Source organism: Athene noctua, chromosome 4 (assembly GCF_965140245.1).
Source record: "Athene noctua chromosome 4, bAthNoc1.hap1.1, whole genome shotgun sequence".
In the NCBI taxonomy this organism is placed as follows: domain Eukaryota; kingdom Metazoa; phylum Chordata; class Aves; order Strigiformes; family Strigidae; genus Athene; species Athene noctua.
Genome location: NC_134040.1, coordinates 67,017,826 through 67,040,163, shown reverse-complemented (window position 1 = coordinate 67,040,163; position 22,338 = coordinate 67,017,826). Strand labels below are relative to the sequence as shown.

The window sequence follows — 22,338 nt, the reverse complement described above, 5'->3', positions numbered from 1 at the left end:
AAGCAATCAGCCACTAAAACACAAAGGAAGTTTGCAAAATCACGGCTTTGCTATCTAGGTGCCAATCCAAGACAACAGTGTTTCAGTAACAGAATCACTGGCCACACCTGGATAGGTTTCCCCTAAATACAGTCAGTATCACTCCAACATCAGTCGTCAGTGAATTTCACACAGCGAAGGAACAAGCTTTGTGACCACTGACACCAGATAACAACAGTGCCACCAAGTAAAAATGGTTGCTTCTTCCATAAACTCTCATTTCCTTCAGAGATAATGTGTGGCTGCACGTTACTCACTGGGTACTTAATTCCTATCATTATGGAGTTAAGTTGAAAATAGCACAGCCACCCAATGTGTTGTCCTCTTAATTCAAAATTGCCCCAGTACATTTATAGGTGTTTTATAACCCATTGATCACATATCAAGAAAAAAGGGCTCTATTTTTTAAAGACTGAGACATAAGACACAAAGACCCTTTAAGCAATCTGTATTAAACTGGAGGTATTCTGACTTTGAAATTTTGACCATTTGTCTTTGCTCCAAGATTTGGCAAATTCATTTTTACACCGAGTTGTCCGATTCCCACTTACAACTGAAACTTGGCTTACCTGATTAAAATAATGGAAGTTACTCTTCTGTAGTCAACCGGTGTAAAAACTACACCAACTTTTCTGGTTTCCAGTGGCTGTAAACTTAGCCAAAGCAGCTCAGAACTGCATTTCTTGTTGATGAGATCCTCTTGGTGTGCATTCTGTTAAACAAAAATGCACTCCTTATTCACAGAAAACATGTGTGTTTAAAGATCTCAACAAAGAAAGCACTACATCTTTACTCAGCACCACATAGGATATTTTTGGCAATGTGTAGTAGTAACTGCTAACTAACTTGTTATACAAAAGTCTTTCAATTTGACAACATAGAACATCAGATAAGGTTGTTTATTTGAGCAAAAGTTCATATTACTACACTTATTATTATGAGGAATGTATTACTTCATTTTTTTAAAACAGCTTTTATTTGCTCAGATGGAAATTATATAGCGTCTTTCGTATTCAAGGAATCCTGAAACACTTCACGACACAATGAGAACTGACAGTATACTGATTGCACAGGGAAATGTGGCAACCATTATACCCTTAGTGTAAGACTTGCAACTTGATTCAAGTAAAAAAGGGACTGTTGGCAAATATGTTGACCATTTGAGTCATTGGAAACAAGCCAAAGTGAACTCCCTACCATATTAATTGAAGACCAGAACTACCAGAAGTTCACTGAGTCTGGAAATAATGTAAATTTTTTTCCCCCAATACTGCTGTTTATTCTTTTTCCCATTAAAAAAAAATGAAAATAGCCCTAAAATTTTCTTTTCCAGAACTGCAGGTCTCCTCTTAGAAAGGAGTTATCACACACCTATAGCAGTCAAAACCACCATAAACATTACAAAATGGGCTCTTGCTTGGTTGTTTTTCCATTTATGGCTGTTGTACTAATGGCTTTTCTGATCTTTTCCAGTCCAAAATATTTTTATTCTTAGTCTATTTTATGAAAAAAGAACATACAAAAAGTTTCAGAACCTGCACTTAACAGTCAATATTTATTAAAGGCAAACCACGTGTGGCATTTGCAAACTTCACTCTGTCACTCCCTACATACAAAGATACACATACACTCAAATGTGAGCCTAACAATTCACTACACGTGTACAAAGTGACTAGGGAAATGATGACAAATTCAAAAACGTAAATATTAGCAACTAGCCATTTGGTTAACAAGCCAAGATCAGTCTCGTATGTGCTGATTATCTATCTCAGAATACATGTTTCTCCTAGCTCTTCAAGTTTCTAATGAAAAACAGATATTACATATACAGATGTAAAGATCTACCACTATTTTTCCATAGGGTCAAGAGTATGGTGTATGGGACTGTGGAAACTCACTCCTACCCATGTACTAGTAGAACTACCTTCTTTTTTTTTCAGTGTGTGCTTACAGGCTAGGATTTATGAACTGCTGTCTCCTCTCTTTTACAACAACTCTTACAACTGTTGCCAGAAAGGAAAGGTCAGCTTTGATTAGTGTAGCAAACATAGTCTTTTCTTTTTATAAGGTACTAATCTTTCATTAAGGTCTTAAAGCATATGTGCAGAAATGTGTATCTACATAGAACATTAAAGATGTGGCTGCAGCATGCCCAAACAGCAAGGAAAGTATGTAAATTCCAGGCTTTTACACAAACAAGAAGTCTTAACAAGAAATTCTCCAGCTACCCTGGACAGTACTCTGGTTGTCAGAATATGCCAACACCCCTGATACAGGATCTTCTCTACTTCTGTTATCCATGACACAACATGTCAGTGTATAACCACAGCTCAGCACAAGTGTGACACAGTCAAGTGTTACCACACTCATGCTAAAAATGGGGCAATGGGAACCAGAGAGTGCTGTGACATTCCAACCTGAATCCAACAGTTGAATGAGACTGAAGTGAAAGTGTAAAAATCCAGTCTTCTCCTCCCTTGAACTACTGGACAGTATTTCCCTCTACTGAAAAGATTATCAGAGAGCTTCTAACATCACCAATTCAAAAGCCTAACACTTCATGATCAACCTGGGATTAAATGTAAGTCCCAGCAAGGAATGCAAATGGTGGCCTCTTCAACCGTACACATGCATGCAGGCATGCACACCCTCTCCTCCCTACAGTTGTTTTCAAAAGAGACTCAAACTTTGAAAAAAAATTAACTGCAAAGACAGAAGCCTGACAGAGATTCAAGAAAATACTATTAAATTGCTTTAAACAGCACTTGGGAACAACTCGGATGTAGTGTAGCTAGAAAAAGCTTTTTCTAGTGTGTCAGACCACTTCTATCAAAATTAGCCATCTTACCCTGTGAGAACATTCATCCATGAGCATGAATTCAGTGGTTGTGAAATTAATAGCTTGCACATTTATGCCGAACCTAAATAAACCAAAACAAATATTAAGCACTTCAAGCCCAGTCTGTCAGAAATACATTGACTTATTATTACATGCTGGCATTTATTCTTAAAGAAAGAATACTTTTAACATTGCACTTTGGCAGATGTGAAATACGGTGGAAATGTGGGTCTGCATTTTAACAAAATACACTACAAATCAGTTTTATGTGGATTCCATGCATTTGGAAAACAGAAAAACGGCTGGGCATTTCTCTCTCAGCATACAATATTGCAAAAGATCACAAACCAGGTATAAAATTTCTAAGGCACACAAACGCCCCAAAGCTTTTTCTGCCCACATAACTGTTAAGAAACAATCATTATCAAATTTCATTAATTTACTCAAATATCCTTCTTTCTGGTCATGATTTGTTTGGGACAAATTCCTATTTTTCACATACTTTGCAAATACAATTAGCTTACAGCAGTTGATTATTTGCCTGAGAGCAAATTAGAAGCATTTGACATCAAGGTATTAAAAACAGACATAAGAAAACCAACAGGTAAAATTTAGGTTATAGAGGACTAATGGACCTCCAAAGCCACTGAACTGGAAAGTCATTTGTCACAATTTTCTGTGACATTAGCTTAAAAAGAACCAGTTAGTGGACGTGATTTCTGGTAAACCTAGAAGGTCCACAGAAACAAAAGTGTGCAAACACAGAGAAAATGTCATTTCGAACCACCTGAAAGAGTCTATGTGGAAATTATATTTGGTATGCAAACAGATGTAGTTATTAATGTGCATATACAAACACACATGTATATGCACATACACATATGTATGTAAAGAAATAAGGTTAAGGAAGCAATTACACAGGAATCTGGGCCTCAAATAAGCAAGTTACACTTAAGCCTGTGAGTAGTCCCACTGACTCCAACCAAGCAAATAGTCCTACCAGCTACACAGTTCTTCGAAGTTAAGTGTGATAGCCAGGGCTTATTTTGGTGAACTTTAGCCCACCTCACCATGACCCTTTACACTGTTCGTCTAACTCTTATCTAGATTTCTCATTAGATCATCTCAGTTCTAAAACAATAAGTTCAACACAATGTAGAAACATTTGCTTAGCTAAACATTTACAGTGGTGTTCCTGTCTCTGGACCTGAATTTTTCTTCCTGGCTCCTGTTTCCTCTTCTTCAGCCAGTGCTTTTACCTAAGAAAAAGCTAAGAAGAAAACTTTCTGGTGGGAAGGTTCAGTTACTTTCCTCCTCACTGATAGGAGTAGACTCCATATACTTCCCAACCAGCCTTGCAGGGAGATGCACATCCCCATTTCTGCAAGTTGCTCCCCTCACCTGGGCAGCTTGCACAAGTCTGCACTAAACCTTAAAAGATGACCAATTATACTTCATGGCTGGTAGACAAACTTGCTGAAAACATACATACTCAATTTGGTTTTGTAATGTACCTGATCATTGATAAAATCATGCATCATACAGGGAGCTGCTCTGAACATGATTATATCTTCCAAATTGGGTCAAAATATTGTCCCCACCTAAGCTACACTTTGAAAAATTGAAATAAACAAAAAGCAACAATCATACGGCATGGCAAATGGATCTTTTAAAAGGGAAAACAGTATTCTGAGATAGTTATTACCATTTGTTGAGCAGACTCAGTGAAGCCTGGGGATCGGGGTAGTAAGAAAGAGGCAGAAGCTGCAATGTAACTGGGAAGGATGAAGGGTTTCTTAGTACGAAATATTTTACCTAAATAGTTTGGAGGGGAAAAGAAAAAGTTAAAAACTACATACTTGAGAACTGGAAGGTAAAATAATTCATCACTGGTAATATGATCTGCATTTTCAAGGGACTTCAATCTGGCTTCTGTCTTAATGCAATATAATCACATGTGCACAGAACTGCATGGAACAACCAGACATGTCACTACTATGTCATCCTTTGCAAAAACAGCTAAAAGTGCAAGAAGAACCGCATGTGCAAAAATACAGACATCCCCTCACCCCCCAAACAACCCTTTCTCATTTTGATTTAGACAGGCAGACATGAACAAAGCTCTTCCACAGAAAGTGAAGTTAGTGAGGTGCCACCCTCTCTTACAGAAGTCTGAATGCAAACAGGATAACTTTACTATAATGACTGCCAATTAAATGGCACAAATGGAATATTAAGGTAATTCACAATATGAAAACTATTTCCGTATGACTGGTTCTGGCCCAGGCTAGGTTAGTAGTGACCCAAATCTGACAAACAACAAAGAAACAACCATCGGTGTGGTTGGAAGACACACTGCTCTGCTGATCTCTCAAGTGTTATCTCTCACAAACGTTTTACACACTTCTGTTACATAAGGCCGTGGCATGAGGAAGGCCATCCCATAACCACATGCATCATGAGTGACAGTGCATCCTATCACTAGTCCCTTGTTCAATTATTTTATTGCAAGTATCTAACTTATAAAACAACACAAGGAAAGCTTTAACAGCCACGAGCAACTGTTGGTTAAGACCTATACTGCTTTACTTCTCTCCTTGTATTAAAATATTACAACAAGGTAGCTAGAGAACTTACCAAAGATCCAAAAGGATACAAATCTGGTGTCTTAAATTAGATTTCAAAACACCAATCTACAAGCAGTATGAAAATGCTAAGCATCATCAAATATTAACCACAGACTTCATTATTTAAACTAGCTAAACATACATCAACTCAGAAAAAGCGTAACAATCATCCTCACCATACTGCTCTTAACTGCTGTGGCACTGAAGTTGAGCGTAAGACCAGGCTCTGTAGTCAATCGTGGCAAGAAAAAGGCAAAGGACTCCTCTTCAGGCTTCTTCTGGTGAATAAAACGAGCCGATCCTAAAATACTTCTCCTGCTTTATTGGCAAAATTAGAAAGCCTTGTTAATTTTTTTTTTTTTTTTCAAAGATCAAAAATAAAGATCAGGACTTATAAATACATCAACTAATCTTTCCTTGAAAATGTTATTCACAAAATAAAGCCCACAAAGCTGTAACCTAGTAGTAGAGAGTCAGTGTAACTTACGCACATCAATTCATTCTCCACTTTTCCTCCTCAACACAACTGTGGTTTCCACAGCTCTACCTCCTTACTCTGGAAAAGGGCTGATGTCACTGATGCACCATCTCTACAAGAATTGCTCCGTCACAGTGACTGCCTCCTTCCCAACATCCCCAATATGGAGTATCCATTAGGCCATGGACTAAAATCCTTAAAAGCTATTCAAAGACCCTGATCCTGAAAAGACTGCTTTGTGACCTGTTATGAAGGACTCCTGCAACTCCATAAATTATCTGATAAAACATGCTTTGACTGCTTTCACGCTAAGTAGCTATAGTGGGGCTATTTTAGTCAGGACATTATTTACATTCTAAAGTTCAAGCATCTGAAACATTTACCTATGGCTGACAATGCCTTAAAACGGAAGCTGGGATTGTCAGGAGTCCTCTGAAACTCCAGGTGCTTCAAGATAACTAACTTAAGTGCAGAAAGGTCAAAAATATTTGTTCTAATTAAGAATACTTAAGAACAGAAACATTCTTTCTTACGACACTATACTATTGGCTTGAATTAAGAACCTCAACGGATTCTGTACAGACCTGCAGGCTTCCCCACGTCTTACTCTTTGCCATCTTTCATAAAGTTCACTTGCAAGCTCAGAATCCACATCCCAGGCAGAATGGTCCAGAGAGAGACTCTTCTGCCAAAGCAGATTTGCTAAAACGATAACAGATTTTTCATATTTTACAGAGATAACATTTGCTCCTTCCATCAATCTACTTCTGAATATGAGCAACCAGTATCTGCAAAGGGTCCCGACACAAAAATTAAAAAGGCAATCCAATCTTTCCCTTTACAACAAGTATATGTGAGGGTATATGTATCATTGTCCATATCTGATTTGCTTGAAGACATACATCTGCAAAACCACAGCAATTCTAAACACAAACAAGAGTATGGGCATTCCACAGTCTCTGTCTGCTCTAGCAAGTCCTTTTTACTATTGCCATTTCTAATGGATGCCATTGAAAAGTCATTATGTTATCAAAAGTCTTCACACAGAACTGTCCACTGATGACAACAAAGTATCAAGATTGTATACTATTCTCCACACAGAGGTACAAAATTATAGTATCACAGCACAGCGGGGAGCAAAACACATCCCCCAAGTTTGGCAAAAATGGTGTTTTTATTTTAGCGCCTCTTTTCGAGGTGCTGATAATTTTCTCAAATTCTTCTTAAGATAAAATTGCAAGGCTTTACATCAGTCTAAAGATTAATGCCTTTTAGAAAGTTAGACTAGTATTGGTCCAAGCATTTTCACATAGCAGAAAGGAGTTAGAAAAGCATATTTCTTTTGAAAGAAAACAAAAATGGCTCATTTTGAAAGTACATTTACTTTATTTTACAATCCTTGAGTGTTTAAAATAACCAACTGAGAATGAAGATGACTGGAATTAAAAAAAAAAAAATCAGGCACAAGTTCTTTAGGTCAGTTATTTTCAGGCTTGTGCATTAGATTTCTCAAGTTAACAAATATCAGTATCCTAAATTAGAAGGCAGAACACCTGTATGTAAAGATCTGATCACATGTATTATTAGAATGGAAAAAGAGTAAGCAACAAGGACTCACTTGTATCAGCAATAATCCTTTATACAGATTTAAAAAAAACCCAAACCAAACAACAAATACTTGCTTCTAAGATATGTACCTAGTGTGCATATGTATCAGAAATTCTTCAAGCCACATGTTTCCATATGTCACCTCCAAACTCCTTTCTGCATTTGACTAACTACTATTGCCTTCTTCATATCCTCATATGAAAATTCATTTTAGCAAAGCATCATCTTGAAAACACATTCAAGAGAACACTCAAATATTTAAAGCCTGTGGTACCCAGCTGCCTATGGAAATTCTTTACTGAGCAGAGCTTAAAAAACCCCACTATTCTGACACAGCTTTCATCAGATTTAACATTCTTCGGTCAGCGTCATGTCCATGTAATACCTAACACTGTATTTTGGTAAATGCCAGCCAGGTACTTAAAACAGCTCCCAGCATTACAGTATCTGGAGACAGATTCCTCAGTTCCATGAGATCCCTTCTTTCTGTTTCACATGATACAGTGTTAAAGATGCTGTTTTATAAGCCTGATAAATGGTCTTCTGCAGCAATCTATGAAATTACTGCTGTGAGAAACAGATGAAAACAAGGCCTTTAAATTTAACTCTGGTTAAAGGCAGGATATTGGTCAATGTTTCTTTTTTGACTTTCATCTAAGACTTCCCAGAGTCTGGAGTCAGATTATGTGTATTTTCTAACCACTTCGAGCTAGTTGACAGATTTATCATTCTACTTCAACATCTCCAGAGACCATGCATACGAAGAAAGCAAGAAGCACAACACCACCAATGAGGACTTGTATAAGAGAGTCTTAATATTTAAGTCAAAACAAATGTTTCAAGACAGAACAGTAACTTAGCACATGCTATGGAATTAGAGATCTGAAATACTGCACAGTATATTCAGTACACGTTACTCAAAGCCATTTATACACTCCACAAAAGTGGATGTTTTGAAAAGACATAAAACTAGGTACTTGTATGAAGAAGTTTAATATTCACATTACAAGTCCTGCTACATAAAATGGATTTTCTACAATATAACTATCATCAGATGCCTAAAAAAAACTAAGATGAGCCTACCTGAATCAGACCTTCCCAAGTAAGAATGAGTGTCACAGTGGGCCATCACTTCAAAATGAACATCTCCCTGCTGGAAAAACAAAACAAAAAACTACAACTGACCATATGACAAAACAACAGGACAAATTCCAGTTTCTCAGCACTTAATTTGGATGAAGCAAAGAGGAGAATTAAGGTTGCCTAGAGAACTATAAGTCCATTGCTGTAAATCTGGGGGGCTTCTCAAGCTACAGAATGGTTTCACAGAGTGGTCTGGTACTGAGCTTTTCTTTCAGGACTAAGGGACAGGTTTCTGGCCTAAGAAAGAGGCTGCTGCAGTTTGGTTTGCAGCACATAATGATCATTCAATACAGCTGAATACAATACCTTGGACACAGTTGAGTATATCTGCAGAGGTATTTCAAACATTACTCCAACATTTGTGGCCAAACAAATACTAGAAAGCACATTTGTTACAGTGTCTTTCACACTGAGCTTCAATGAAAAGACATTCCAGCAGCCTGGAGGTAGAGTCAAAGGTTCAGCAAAGTTCAGAATCTAGAAAGAATCAAATGGCAACTGAATTAAAATTTGTACAGTATTTCTGGTGCAAGTGGTACCTTGAAGAATGTAAACTTTCTCTTCCTCTGTGTTTTTGCTGTTATTACACACACATATGTGCCCACAACTGATCCATAGAATGCACATATGTAAATCTCCTATCTAAATATATGAAGAGCCAACTAGATGCTTGCATCATGCGCTTATTCATAAACCAGATTTGTCTGCTTTGAATCAAGCAATTGCACAAGTAAATTATTGGCTTTGCCTTCTAAACTTCAAAGCTCATATATGTACTAAAGACTTCTATTACAGTCTATGAAGAAACACTGAATCCTATAGAGCACAGACACTGCAACAATTCTGAGAACAGAGCAATGGTCTGTAATTTGATGCATCTGTAGCTGCAACTCAAATGAAAGAGCAGTTGCTAATAAAACAATACCAAAACAAGTTGGACAGTGAAATAATGCCTGTTGAGTAAGTAATCTCTTCAGGACCTAAGAGTTACAGACATACATATACCTTTTTTATTTTTAACTGATTTCAACCAGCTCTGAGAACACCCGAGTTCTTCAAAGAATCTAATTTGTATGTCAAAGGATCATATCCTTAAATTAAAGGCAAAACATTGTATGAAGCAGAAAAAAAAACTTACCTTTAAAATGTTCTTTGTTTCTCTGGCTATGAAGACTTCATTCAGTTCAATGCTGAAGTCAAAATTGTTTGTAAACCATATGGACCAAAATCCTGAAGTATTATGATGTCGTTCTATATGAAACAATGCTGCAGAAGGATCTACATCAAAATACCTGCAAGTAAACACAGAAGAAAAAGAAATACATCTGAAATTATTCTTGAGCACACATAAGCAGTCCACACAAGTGAACTGCAGTAATTCTTGCATAATGAGGCTTTCTAAGGTTTTAAAGGAGAAAGAACAGAATTATTTCCTTTGGAATACTTACATGTAACATCAGAGTAAAAATTGACAAGAACAATGTAAAAGAGGTAGGCAGGTAAGCACTCTATCCTCTTGCTATGCTATAGTACAACATTGCCTACTGCTTTGTGATATGGTAGTTTGGATGAAACTGGCAAAAGAAGATTGAAGAAAAGACTTCACATTTTTTCTGTAACTATCCCGTTTCTGCATTGGAATAACAAGGATGGTAGAAATTTTATCACAGACTCTAAGCAACATTTATATGATATCAGTTCTAAGGCTTATCTTTTTCCTGGCTCCTGAAAGTCTTCCTGGACAAAACACAGAACTATTGCTTGAAAAGTCACCTGTCTGTTTTGGCAAATGACACAGCAGCAATAGAAAGAAGCGTCTTCACTGTCCTTGGAATTGTTCCATGACAAAGCAAGTTAACCTCACCTCTTAAAGCAGGGTACAATATTCTTCTTACAATATCAGTGAACGTTAACAAACAAAAATCCACTGTCAACCTACCCTTCCATCACAGGACAGGAAAGACAGGCTTTTAGTGTTGTAGTGCCTTCCAACAGATCATTCTTCTTGTCAGCATAAGGACTTTCATGGTCAGAGGATGCAGCTGGGGCAAAGAACAGACAGAGAAGAATACAACATCAGCCAGAACAAAGCACATATACAATGGTTTTCATGTGAGGACTTGGAAGAACACTACAAAGAGGAACATTTGCTAGTCCAATACTCACAGGTGAGCAAAGCATCTAATTGCTTATGTTATAATTTTCAGAGGTTCTAAACTGCTTGAAGAAGAACATGTGAATGCCACAGACTTTCAAAAAACACACACACAGCAAGGCTGCAAAGAGCAACCTGACCACTTTTAACCACATGTCACTGGCACAGCATTCTTCCTTATCAGTGCACCCTGCCTCCTTTTAATAAATGAAAAACTGTTCTGAAAAAAAGAATCACTTAACACAGTCCCTTCTTTCTTCCCATCTGCCTTTTTTTTTTTTTTCCTAGGAAAAACAAGTCCCAATGTCATTATGAAAGCAGCCTGTTTCATAAATGTTTAAAGTCTATGCACTGCAGTCTAGTGGTCAGAATAGGAAATAGGCTGGAGGCAGGAATGCTTAAATGTTAATCTTTGCTCTTCCACAAACATGCCTGGTCTCCAGCAAGCCTCTTCAATGATTCTGCCAAGAAATGTCATAGAAAATGACCACCCAAGCACAATAGCCTTTTAGAAAACATATTGGAAACAGAAAAATAACCACAAATTATAAAAGTATGTTGAAAAAGCATATTCAATAATTATGCTTACTGTAAAATCAGCTAACATTTTAGTAAATGTTTTCTTCCCTTTTTTGAAATATGTATAGCTTAGAGCCTTCGACTGGCGTAAGAAGCAGCATATATACACAAAAATAGTGGAAACAATTTAGCAGAAAGAATTCATCCTTCTTCTCAAGGAAGTCCAGACAAGTTGATTTTGAAATCTTTCAAGGTCTCCATCTGCTGAAAAAAGCTTCCAAATCCTGTTTAATCATATTATCTGTAAGTATACTTATCCTGTACCTTTACAAGAAATAGAAGCAACTTTTGTAAAGTTAGCAGATGATGAAGATAGTAGTACTGGCTCAAACTCCAGAGGTGATGTGTCTTTCTGCGACAACTGACGTATTTCCTGCATGAAGACAAGATACAAAGATCTTTGTAGCAGTACTACCATTATTATTGTAGTTCCTGTATTAGTGTATCTTCTTGTCAAATTTGCAAGCTAATATCTACAATTTTTTCTCATCTTCTAAATCAACTAATGGATTGTTACTCAAGTTAACAGCTCATGTCTTAAAAAAAAGAAATCCATCACTGAACTACAACTTGTCATCTAAAAGATCTATGGGCATTATTTTAAAAATATACAAGTGTGACATCTGCTACCAGCAAAATCAATCTGCTATTGGAGAGTAAGCCAGTGGGCTAATTAATTCCCCAATCAAATTAAAATCCCTAAAATATGACTTTCTGAAGCCCATGATTACCTGTATATGCACAAGGCTGTTCCCAGAATGCATGACGTACACATCTACTGAGGAATCACCTGTCCAAAAGAAGGAACACTGAGGTAAGTTCACCAAGGATGGAAGCACTCTGCTTTGTCAGATAATCATGAGAAGCAGTCCCGGTTTAAATTTAAAAATCTTTGTGTGGCAGCTACCCTTGTAAAAAGGAGGAACTATTCACACTTTGCGTTGGTAATTGTTTCATAAAGGAGTAAAAATCCCCTCCATAAGATTTTTGGCCTCAAACATGAAGGCAAGCATCAACAGGGAATCTTCCTTCACTATTTCCTAAATCCAAGATGGAGCACAACTCCTCCCTTTCCTACAAGCAGGGAGACCAAAGGCAAAGCTGAAGGAAAGAAGGATGGTTAATGCTGCTGTAACTTTCTAAGGGCCAACTTTCCAATAGCACAAGAAAGTCCGTTAAAAACTGTTCTGTCTACACACACCACTATTTAAGATTGGGTCACGTGCTCTCCACAGCAAACATTCTCAGGAGACAAGGCAAAGCTGGATTGGTGCTTAACACCTCTTGGGCTTAAAACAGGAACAGTCCTATCACCTGGTAGTAACCTGTTGACTAGAGCAACAGGAGATGGGTATAACTCAGCTTTCACCTGCTGATAAGGTGGTACAGCTATACTGGGTAACAACCCTTCATCACTGGCAAAGCTACGTTCCCATCCACAGGACACTACAAAGATGCGAAGGACCAAAAGAAGAGTAGAAGGATAGAACAAGAGATGACTATTATACCAGGGTGGTCATCACACTTCCATGAAGGAAGATGACCTGAGTTTCTGACCTTGCTTATACTTGAATTGTATCAGAAGATATAGGCTGACATAAAAGGATACTCTCCCAATTCACCAGGCACAATTTCTAATAATGAGTGTGCTTTACTCAGCCTTGAAAGCAAGCCTACAGGTGCCAGCTTCCAAAAGACAGTTCAGAATGTTGGTTCTGAGTGAGCAGATGTTCCACATACCCACAGCTGTTTAAAGCACATACACATCTTGAACCTTCCAAGCTGGCTAGTTCCCCTGTGCAGACCTTGCCTACCTGCTGTCCTACTCTAGGAGCTAACACATGTGCTGTACACTGAGACTAACACAGCACCATATTCCCTTTTGTTAGATCTTTCCCTTAAGACCACATGCCTCATTTAATTATACAAATGGAAGGTAAGCAAGCATTGCTGTTCAATATGGTAAAGTCACCACCAGTACTGATGGAGCAAGACATGGAACTTCCCACTGACAGCAAGTCTGATGGGCTTATATGACCAACCTCTAACACAGTGACGACTTAGAATTGCATTATATTTAATAGAAAATAGCCTTAAAAGCATACTTCTGTAATACTTTAAGCATCATTTAAGCACTGTTAACAGTGAGCACCCTTGACGTGACAGATGTGAAAAATTCTCTACCAGCATGAGAATAAACATTCATTCACAACTCAGTGTAACAAAGCACTGGCATCCCACCAGCCCAGAAACTAGGTTTACAGTGGGTATTTCAGTTTCAGCTCAGCGTCAATGTCACATCACAGAACAGGTACGGGCAGGACAGCACATACTATTCTGTGACTAGGTCCTGAACGGAACTTCTCAAAAGTCAAATAAGACTTGTGGGGTTTTTTTTACTAGTGTGTTAAAAAATATGATTTTAATCTGGATTCTTAAGCAGTTCCTTCTTCTTCAATCAGAAATTAGAACTAGGAGAAATGTCTTTAAAAAGCTTTCCAAACAGACTGCAAAGTTCTATAAATAATTTAAAATCCTCCAGATTTAGAGGATTTGTTCACCCAATAAATATAGCATAAAGGAGCTGCAAGTAGTTGATTGTTTTGCCTGTGTGGAATTCTATCTTACAAGAACAAATGATGTGCACATCTGTATTACTTCACTACCCTACTTTCCACAATGCCCACTATCCCTAGTACCGTACAAACCATTCTGCCTTCACAGTCCTATTATGGTTAATTTAATTAATGAGAAACCAGAAATGGAGTTGTAGAAATTGATGGACCATGACATCTTTCCATATTGTTTAAGCAGATGCATGAGTATGGAGGACTACAGAATGAAAGAGATGTAGTTCACAACTTTACAATCATTAACCTTTATAAAGAGGACTGCACTAATAGTAACTCTGCCCTGAGCAAAGTGGATGTTAAGCTGTGTTTAACTAAACCCAATTTGTTTTCCCTGACTTGCAAAATCTACCTGTCACTGAATTTGATTCAATTTAGCACATCAAATTACCACTTATACATAAAATAAAGTTCTATTACAATTAACAGTCATATTTAGGACTTACCTGAGGTCTTCGTTTTTTCCATTGCTACATAAACTACAAAAAGATTCTCCAGTAAGTATTGTCTGTGCTCCACAAAATCTTGTTGGGCATTTTCCATTCTTACCATTAAGCTCATTTCTAGCAGCATTGGGTCATCGGACATAAAACAGCAACTCTGGAGCGAGACAAGGGAATATGGTGTGTGTGTGGTGGGGGAGGGAATGGAAACAATTCATTACAGAATTGAAAAGTTAATCAAAGATATTATCTAACAGACAAGGTTTTCAGCACCAAAGTGCTGGCAAAACAGGAGTAATTAGGACCTCTGCTAAAATCTCAGCAGAAACCAAAGACAGTGCAGGTACAGACAGCACAGCAAAAACAAAGACGAAAAACAACTAAAAAGGACACTGAACCTTGAAAGAATGCAAATTTATAAACTGTCTTAGTCAGTCTCACCTCAGGGACTGCAAAACAGTTTCCTTTGTTAAATCCTCTGCCTTCAAAAAATGTGCCATAAACAGACTGATGCATGTGTCTTAATGGTAGGAAGACAGTTCATGTTCACTGGTCTGTTTATAGTTAATTTTTCCAAATCCTGTGTTTTTTGTCTCCATTTCTCACTGAAGTAATTTTAAAAAAACAAACATACATGTACAATTCTTAATAGAAAACACTGTTGTCTGGCTGGAATACTTCAGATAAATACAAATAGGATCTTACTTCCTTCTCTAAGTAGTGGCTGCTATTAAGACAGCTGAGTCTCAGCAACTACAAAGACACAGACACCATTTTGCAAAAAATTAAAGCCAACAAAGCAAAACAAAGCTAGACAATCAACAGTGAGTAACATAAATTTGTCCTGTGTCACACCATGAAGGTCGCTAAACTCTGGCTCCGATGCCCTACTGAGAGGGCTGATTTGCTCAGGAGGAGAAAACCTCCACCCCTGGCAATGTGAAGTGCTCTCGTGAAGTGGCAGTGAATCCAAAGTGCAGCAAGGAGGTACAGTGGGAGTGGGAAAGCACCTCTGGGAATGGGATGTCAGTTCACCACTCACACAGCATCAAAGAAACCCTCAGCACTTGAAATGGCAGCCAGGAGCAGGAGAGGAGGCCGCTGTGGAGACTGGAGCCCTGGGATGGTGCGCCCTTGGGAAGCTCACATCAAAGAGCGGGCAGCTGCACTATGTGCAATCCAAAAAGTTCAGGTGCATCTCAAGCCCAGCCTTACTCACCAATGCCATTAAAGAATCAGGCATGGGAGTAAAACAGCACAGGATCACTGTACAGAAAACCAGCTATGGAGTCTGGGCCTTGTCACACTTGATGAAAGAAAGGTGCTGCAGACCACAGAGCAGGTCTATATATCTCAAGCAACAAAATACCCTATTGAGTACTATGGTCACTGTGAACCAACACCCATTTACTGTGTAAGGACGTTTGAGAAAAGAGGGGAACAAGAGATTTGGATAGCACTCCCCACAAGGAGGAGACTACTGTCCTGAACACTCAGAGCTTTTGGACAGGGCTTTTCTGCTAACAAGCTTGCCTCTCCTCAGCTCTGCCCAATGACAAGGCCACCTTCAAAGCCTCCACAGGGCCCAGACAGCTCAGACTTCAGCCTCTCAGCTCTCTGATCTCTTGTCAGCGTGAACTAGAAACTGCTGAAACATTTCTGGAGAAAGAAAACTTCAGGAATCTAAACACTTTTGTACTCCATGTAAACAATACAACACCTACACAATAAAATGCTTAGTCTGTTGGGTTGGTTTTGGGTTTTCTGTGGAGTTAGGTGTCTTCTTACCATCTCCCCTTCTCTTAAAGGTTGTAGTGTGATGTGTGTGACATTTAATTTATACCACAGGGTATGGTTTTATAAAAGCATAGCTAAAAGCACAATTCCCATCTAAACTGATATATTGGAAATTGCATTGTTGCTAAAACTTCTAGAGCTCGGGAAGGTGTCCCTCTAAACTTTGATTAAAATAAGAAGACTTAAATAGATGTAAAATTACAATAAAACATACCTTAGCTTGCTGATATACATCCTTAGGTAAACTGCATTCAAGGTGAACAAGTAAGAGACTGGCATTCGTAGTTTCTGCCTGTAAGACAGAAAAGTGAAGAAAACATCAAGCACATTGCTTCAAAAGATGTTATCATATAAATCTGATTCACAGACCGCAATTTATAAAGATAATAGGACTGTTTCTGCATATGCATGACAGCAATGTAAGGAAACTTTTTAAAATAAATACAATTACTCTGTACAGTAGGCCAGCAATCAATCTCCATTTCTCAGGAACTCCAACAACATCTGCTTACTTATCAAACTATTATTATATATGATTATTAAATATTTATATAGCATCAACATGAGCAACACTTGTAAACTTTCCTATGTTAATAAACTGTATTCAATAGAGTCTTTTTTGTAAAAGCTTCTTTCCTCGTTTTCTGTATATTTTCTTTGCTGATTGCATACTGAGATACAGTTGCCAGGCCAAGAACATAATGCTTCTTGGACATGGCTTCATGCCAAAATGGACAGACAGAAAATACTTGTTTCATGTTTTTATTGATTGGAAAGGGAAAACAAAAGAAAAGATGACACTGATTGTGCCAGCTTGTAAAGCACTCATAAATCTAAGTTGGTAACAGCGCTGACAAAGCCAAGCATAGTTCATGAAAGCTATCTGGAAATCTTGACTACCAAATTACTTGCACAAACCGCTCAGCCAGTATATTTTGATTCTAAATTAAAAATTAAAAAAAAAAATAAAAAATCAGAATGACAGACCTGTCACTCTATCAGTGTCTTATTACAGCAAATTATCTGGTGATTTTGAGACTGATGTGGAACACTCCCCCTCAGTTTCTCCTGTGACACTGAACCAAACATGTGAGTGGGGTATCTACAGGTTCAAGTTTCTGAACGTGCTGATGCAACTGACTTTAAAGAATTTAAATAATTTTGATGCTGAAAAGTGAAACTGTGAAGAAAACTTTTTAAAGTATCCAACACCCTATTTCATATCTCCCTGGGACAGACAGAAGGGGGATGGGTGTATCTGAACAGAGAGTAGATTTACCACAAGCACGGCATTTCATGGGGTCCAATTTTATAAAAACACAGCCAAAAGGAAGCCAACACATATTCTGTGTTCCCGATTCAACTGAATTTCATTAAAAAATGACTGAGGCTTCACACAAGAGGGCGATGTAACCTCTGCAAAGGTGGTTAACAGCGACCCAAACCCTGTCCCCAGCGCAGCTCTCTGGGGGACAAGAACCCTTGCCACCCCCCTTCATTTTAACAAAGGCTTTTGTCCTCATCAGATTTTGAGAGCAGGGAAAAACCGCATTTGATTCCAAAATATGCAGCACTTACTAACATCTCACGGTCATAACTGCTAGTGGAGTTTCACTGAGGCACTAAGAGCATAAAGAGCAACTTTCAAGTAATTTTTCTGGTCAGATAAACCTTGATGCTTAGTGGTTCTTGAGAGAACACTACCACTTTCATGGTCCTAAATAAGAAGTTGTTAGCCCTTATTCAATGCTACTGTAGTTTAAATTAGTTTAAGACCCCACACCCCTAAAAAAGCTAAATCATATTTTTGCAACCTTTTTTTTTTATTTCTTGACACGTCATAGATCTACACTGAAAACTGGTATCACCTTAAAATTAAAGCTGCTAATGTAACATGCACAGAGGGGAAAAAAAGTGTTACTGGGGTGTATTTGATATTCATCTGTTTCCTATGGCAATTTTTTTTTCTCTTTGTGAAGCTATCTGCAGAAAAGGAAAAGGGTTTTCCTTTCTCTACGGCAGGCAATAGACGCATAACTGTCATGCCCACTACCTTACAGCACTTTTAGGATGGCTGTGTTAACCATAAAGAGAAGATAAAGTGTCTGAGAAGAAACCACTGTCATAAACAGAATTTACAAGACTGAGGACTATGTCCCCATGTCCCAGCAATGCAAGTACTGTACTTATCACTGCGTGTGATGCAGAGCAGAGAGGCTAAGTTATGCAGCGTATGTCTGCATCAGAGGCGAACTGAAGAGGAGAGGCATGGCACAAGGGGGAAAAGTTAGAAAAAGTGCTGCAAAGCAGTACAACCACTGCCACTTCATTACCTGGTGCCTCTTTTGTATTAGGTATACATACATACATACTAGCACATACACACACACTCAGTACCCACAAATCCTGTATGAACTGAATAGAGAAGTCTGATAGAAGCCACAGGAATTAAATTCTTCCAGTTCTGGTAAATTCTTACATTTAAATTTTAAAGAAACAGAAGCCTCTCTCAACAAAAATCTAAAAACCATCTGATCTGCAAGGAGCCCTGCTCTCTTGGTGAAGGTCTAGGTTTCTCACTGAGGACAGTACAGAAGGAAATTACTTAGAAAATAATTAACCCATCAGAAGAGAGACAGAGCATCAATGGGAAGGCTGGCACAGGCCAGATCATGAGCCACCAAGGAACCACAGACCCAAGGCCACTTTTAGGCAAACAATTCCTTATTCTGCCTTAGGTGCCCTGTCAATCAGACATGGCTCTATATAAGATTTTCACTGAGGTATTCTTGCATCATTATCAAGACTGCAGATTTCAAACCACTTCCTGGAGTTTGGTTACAGTGTAATTAAAAAAGAACAAACATTGAAAAAGACTACCCTTCTTTCTGCAGGCTGATACTTCAAAGTTTCTGTCCTAGACAATCCCTGGCCCTGAAGAACTATTTCCATTCTGAATGGTGTTAATGAGCTGTCTCTGTAATAATGATTCAGCAGAGTTTCATCAGTTTTTTGCAGGCATTTATGACCAGGATGACCACCAAGACAACTACTGTTCTACTACCTTCCTTCTCCACACCCAAGCACCATGCTTGCATACATTTGCTTCTCTGATCCTCTGTTCACTGGCACAAAACAGCTTAAGGAGTCTGGTGTCTGACAGTACTTGCAGTATTTCCCATGTCATTGGTTCATAAATTCTGAACTCCTCTGAGAAGTCAGCAAAGCGATGCCTGTGTCTCCTACGATAAGACATCCTATTCTGCAGGTCATTCTTCCACTGACATTTCCAGTGTGTTTGTACAGCATTTTCAACACGAGGCAGTGATATAGCTGCCCTGTCAGTGCCACCCAAATACGACCCAATGCCAAAAACCAGGCAACTGGAGCAAAAAGTATCCAAAAGTTGGATAAACAAAGATGACCTACATGGGCTCCACCATCTCTTACGGCTTAGTTTGTAACTAGCCACTGCTGAATGGCCACATGAACATACTATGAATTCAGAGTGTTGGACACAGCTCTTCTTTCCTCCTGACAAGTGACCCAGGACTCCAGAAATCCCGGGATCCAGGAACACAGCCAGAGCATGCCGATCCTGAACCCTTCAAAAGCTGAAACTTTTTTAAAAGTAACAGAAAGAGGGCAAAATTCAACAGTAAAAAAGGCAACTTTGTCTTTTTCTTTTCTTATTAATCACAAGAGTTTCTGCTAAAAATCACTTGGGGGAATGATGGAGAAAAAAGAAAGACTTGCATACTCTTGCCTATTAAAAGATGAGAACAACCCACAAAATCAATGGAAGTTCATTTTCCACAAAATATGGAAACACAAACCTGTCACATACTTTATTTCCAATGGAAATACTACTGCAGAAGTAAACTTTCATGATATATCCCTGGGGATTATAGATATTTCCAACATAAATACTCTGTAGAGGAAAAATTTCATCCATATCCCTACATACAGTTCTGGACATTCACCTTCAAAAGAAATTTTTACAGATTGGAGAAGCTGCAGAAAGGGGTTTTCAGTTTGATTAAGAAATGGACAGCACATCACTGAAGAAGATACTACAGAGCATGGACCATTCAGCTTGACAAAGCAAAAGCTGGAAGTTGTGATGCCACCAACAAATGCTTCTAGGTATAAGCATCAGAAGCAAGAGTAGTTAAACTAAATGTGTATCTTAACAAACAAATATAAACTGGCCAGACCAATTCAGATTGGAAATCAAGTGTAGGTTTCCAACCATCAAATGAGTAGAAACCAGTTATTGGAGTTACGGCAACAACGACTCCAGCAGCTCCAAGAAGCCCTTTTACCAAGCATATGAAGGGACTAAATGACATTATCTTTCTGGCCTTGATGATCAAGGATGGCAGTATTACCAAACAGCTTAAACACAACCACCTTTAAAACAAGAGACAAGAGGCAAAAACTAGACACACACCATGCAGCATTTGGTAAGCTTTCTCACACGTTTCCAAGCACTATCAGTAGACTTCAGAGGTAAGGATACCTTTAGTGTATCAAATTAGACATTGTTGCCCAAGGTTACAACTCATTCATCCCAAGATGACAAAGGATATGTAAATGAGGCTTAACTATCCTGAACTTACACTGGTATTTTACTTCAGTTAAACAGGGGAAAGCAAATGTGCACAGGTTTGTTTTAAACACTTTTTCACTACAAATATCCACTGTATTTTTAATAGTTATTATCTTTAACTTCACACATGTGCAGTCACTCACTCAAACCTCATAGACCTCTCTTCCTTACACTGCTTCTGAGCCTAAAATATAAACTGGACAAAGAGCAATACCAATTCTTATGGGATCTAGATCAGAATATTAGTATGGTGAATTGAAAAAGGCACTTCTGGAGAGGACAGCTATCTGTCAAGCAACATTTTTCTAAAAGGAACGCAAATTCGAGCCATAAGCTCCTCTTCAGTATTTAGATCTTGTCTACCACCTTCAACAGCTGAGAAGCCTGTCCCACTGCTGTAGCATTTCTGTTGAAACCACTAACATTCAGTGAATGGAAGAGTAATTCCACAATTATAGCCCAGCACAGGAAAATTACACCCACAGCTAGGAGAACTGAGTCAACACTCTCTCACAACTCATGTCTTGCAACAAAACTGGTGCCAGGTGGTACCATGCTGCACTTGCCAAACATGACCTCAAGCTTGTACTCTAGAGACATAAAGCACCAGAAAATGTTCCTCGCTATACAGTAAGGAAAATGTCAAATGCTCCCCAAAAATTCTCTACTCAGGAATTCAGACAGAACTGCAAAGCAGCAGAGTCCAAACTTCAGACAGTACCTGACAACAACCCACTGAGCTAGATGTGAAGATGTAGAGAGATAGGTCATAAACAGCATTCAAAAAGCCCTTCTCAGTTCTACTCCTAGCACTCCAGATTACAAAACCTGAAGATTTTTGGTTACTTTGCAAGACTCTGTCTGGATATGACCACAAGCAAGCACACCTGTGTAATTACAGGAAAGAGACTGGTACAGAGGAAAAGAAAGGAAGAGAAGGAAATTATGCATTATCTCCAGGTAGAGGTAAGATTGACCTAATACATATGTAGAAGACTGAAAAATCTGATCTAAACTGAGAATTTTTCTCAGGTAAAACAGAAGAAGATATGAAGGCAATCAATCCACCTTACATTTAGGTAAAAGATTAAATTCTGTTACATGTCAAGATATTCTAAATATGCTTTTGGAAAAACTGTATCTGTGTACAATACAAAAGGAAATTTGAAAGATCAATTTTTCCAATTATTCACTTGAAAGGTTGTGTATAACCTGGAAGACTATGAAAATACCTGCAACTGCAACCAAATCACAGAAATCGTTAAAGCTTTCTTCATCTGAAATAGTTATGCCTCATAAATCCACTTTGCTGTATTCTCCACAGCTCCCTGGTTTAGTCGAGGTAAGCAAAGCTGCTATCCTCAGCAGCAGTACAGGCAGGAGGGGAT

The 22,338-nt window shown here is 38.3% G+C and overlaps 1 protein-coding gene across 4 annotated transcripts in view; it reads right to left on the bottom strand.

Annotated features, from left to right (window-relative positions):
- The window catches only part of TMEM131L (transmembrane 131 like), an 82,170-nt gene that overhangs the window by 20,770 nt on the left and 39,062 nt on the right, over positions 1–22,338 (bottom strand). For 3 of the 4 annotated variants that reach the window (XM_074905648.1, XM_074905651.1, XM_074905650.1), the window contains exons 8-20: positions 16,553–16,630; positions 14,545–14,698; positions 12,200–12,258; positions 11,733–11,841; positions 10,674–10,776; positions 9,873–10,026; positions 9,041–9,211; positions 8,675–8,744; positions 6,568–6,685; positions 5,682–5,823; positions 4,584–4,693; positions 2,888–2,960; positions 609–751 (exon numbers count right to left, since the gene is read on the bottom strand). In XM_074905648.1, coding sequence (XP_074761749.1) covers positions 609–751; positions 2,888–2,960; positions 4,584–4,693; positions 5,682–5,823; positions 6,568–6,685; positions 8,675–8,744; positions 9,041–9,211; positions 9,873–10,026; positions 10,674–10,776; positions 11,733–11,841; positions 12,200–12,258; positions 14,545–14,698; positions 16,553–16,630 — 1,484 coding nt within the window. The remainder of the gene's footprint in view (positions 1–608; positions 752–2,887; positions 2,961–4,583; positions 4,694–5,681; positions 5,824–6,567; positions 6,686–8,674; positions 8,745–9,040; positions 9,212–9,872; positions 10,027–10,673; positions 10,777–11,732; positions 11,842–12,199; positions 12,259–14,544; positions 14,699–16,552; positions 16,631–22,338) is intronic. The other variant, XM_074905649.1, reaches the window with a different exon arrangement.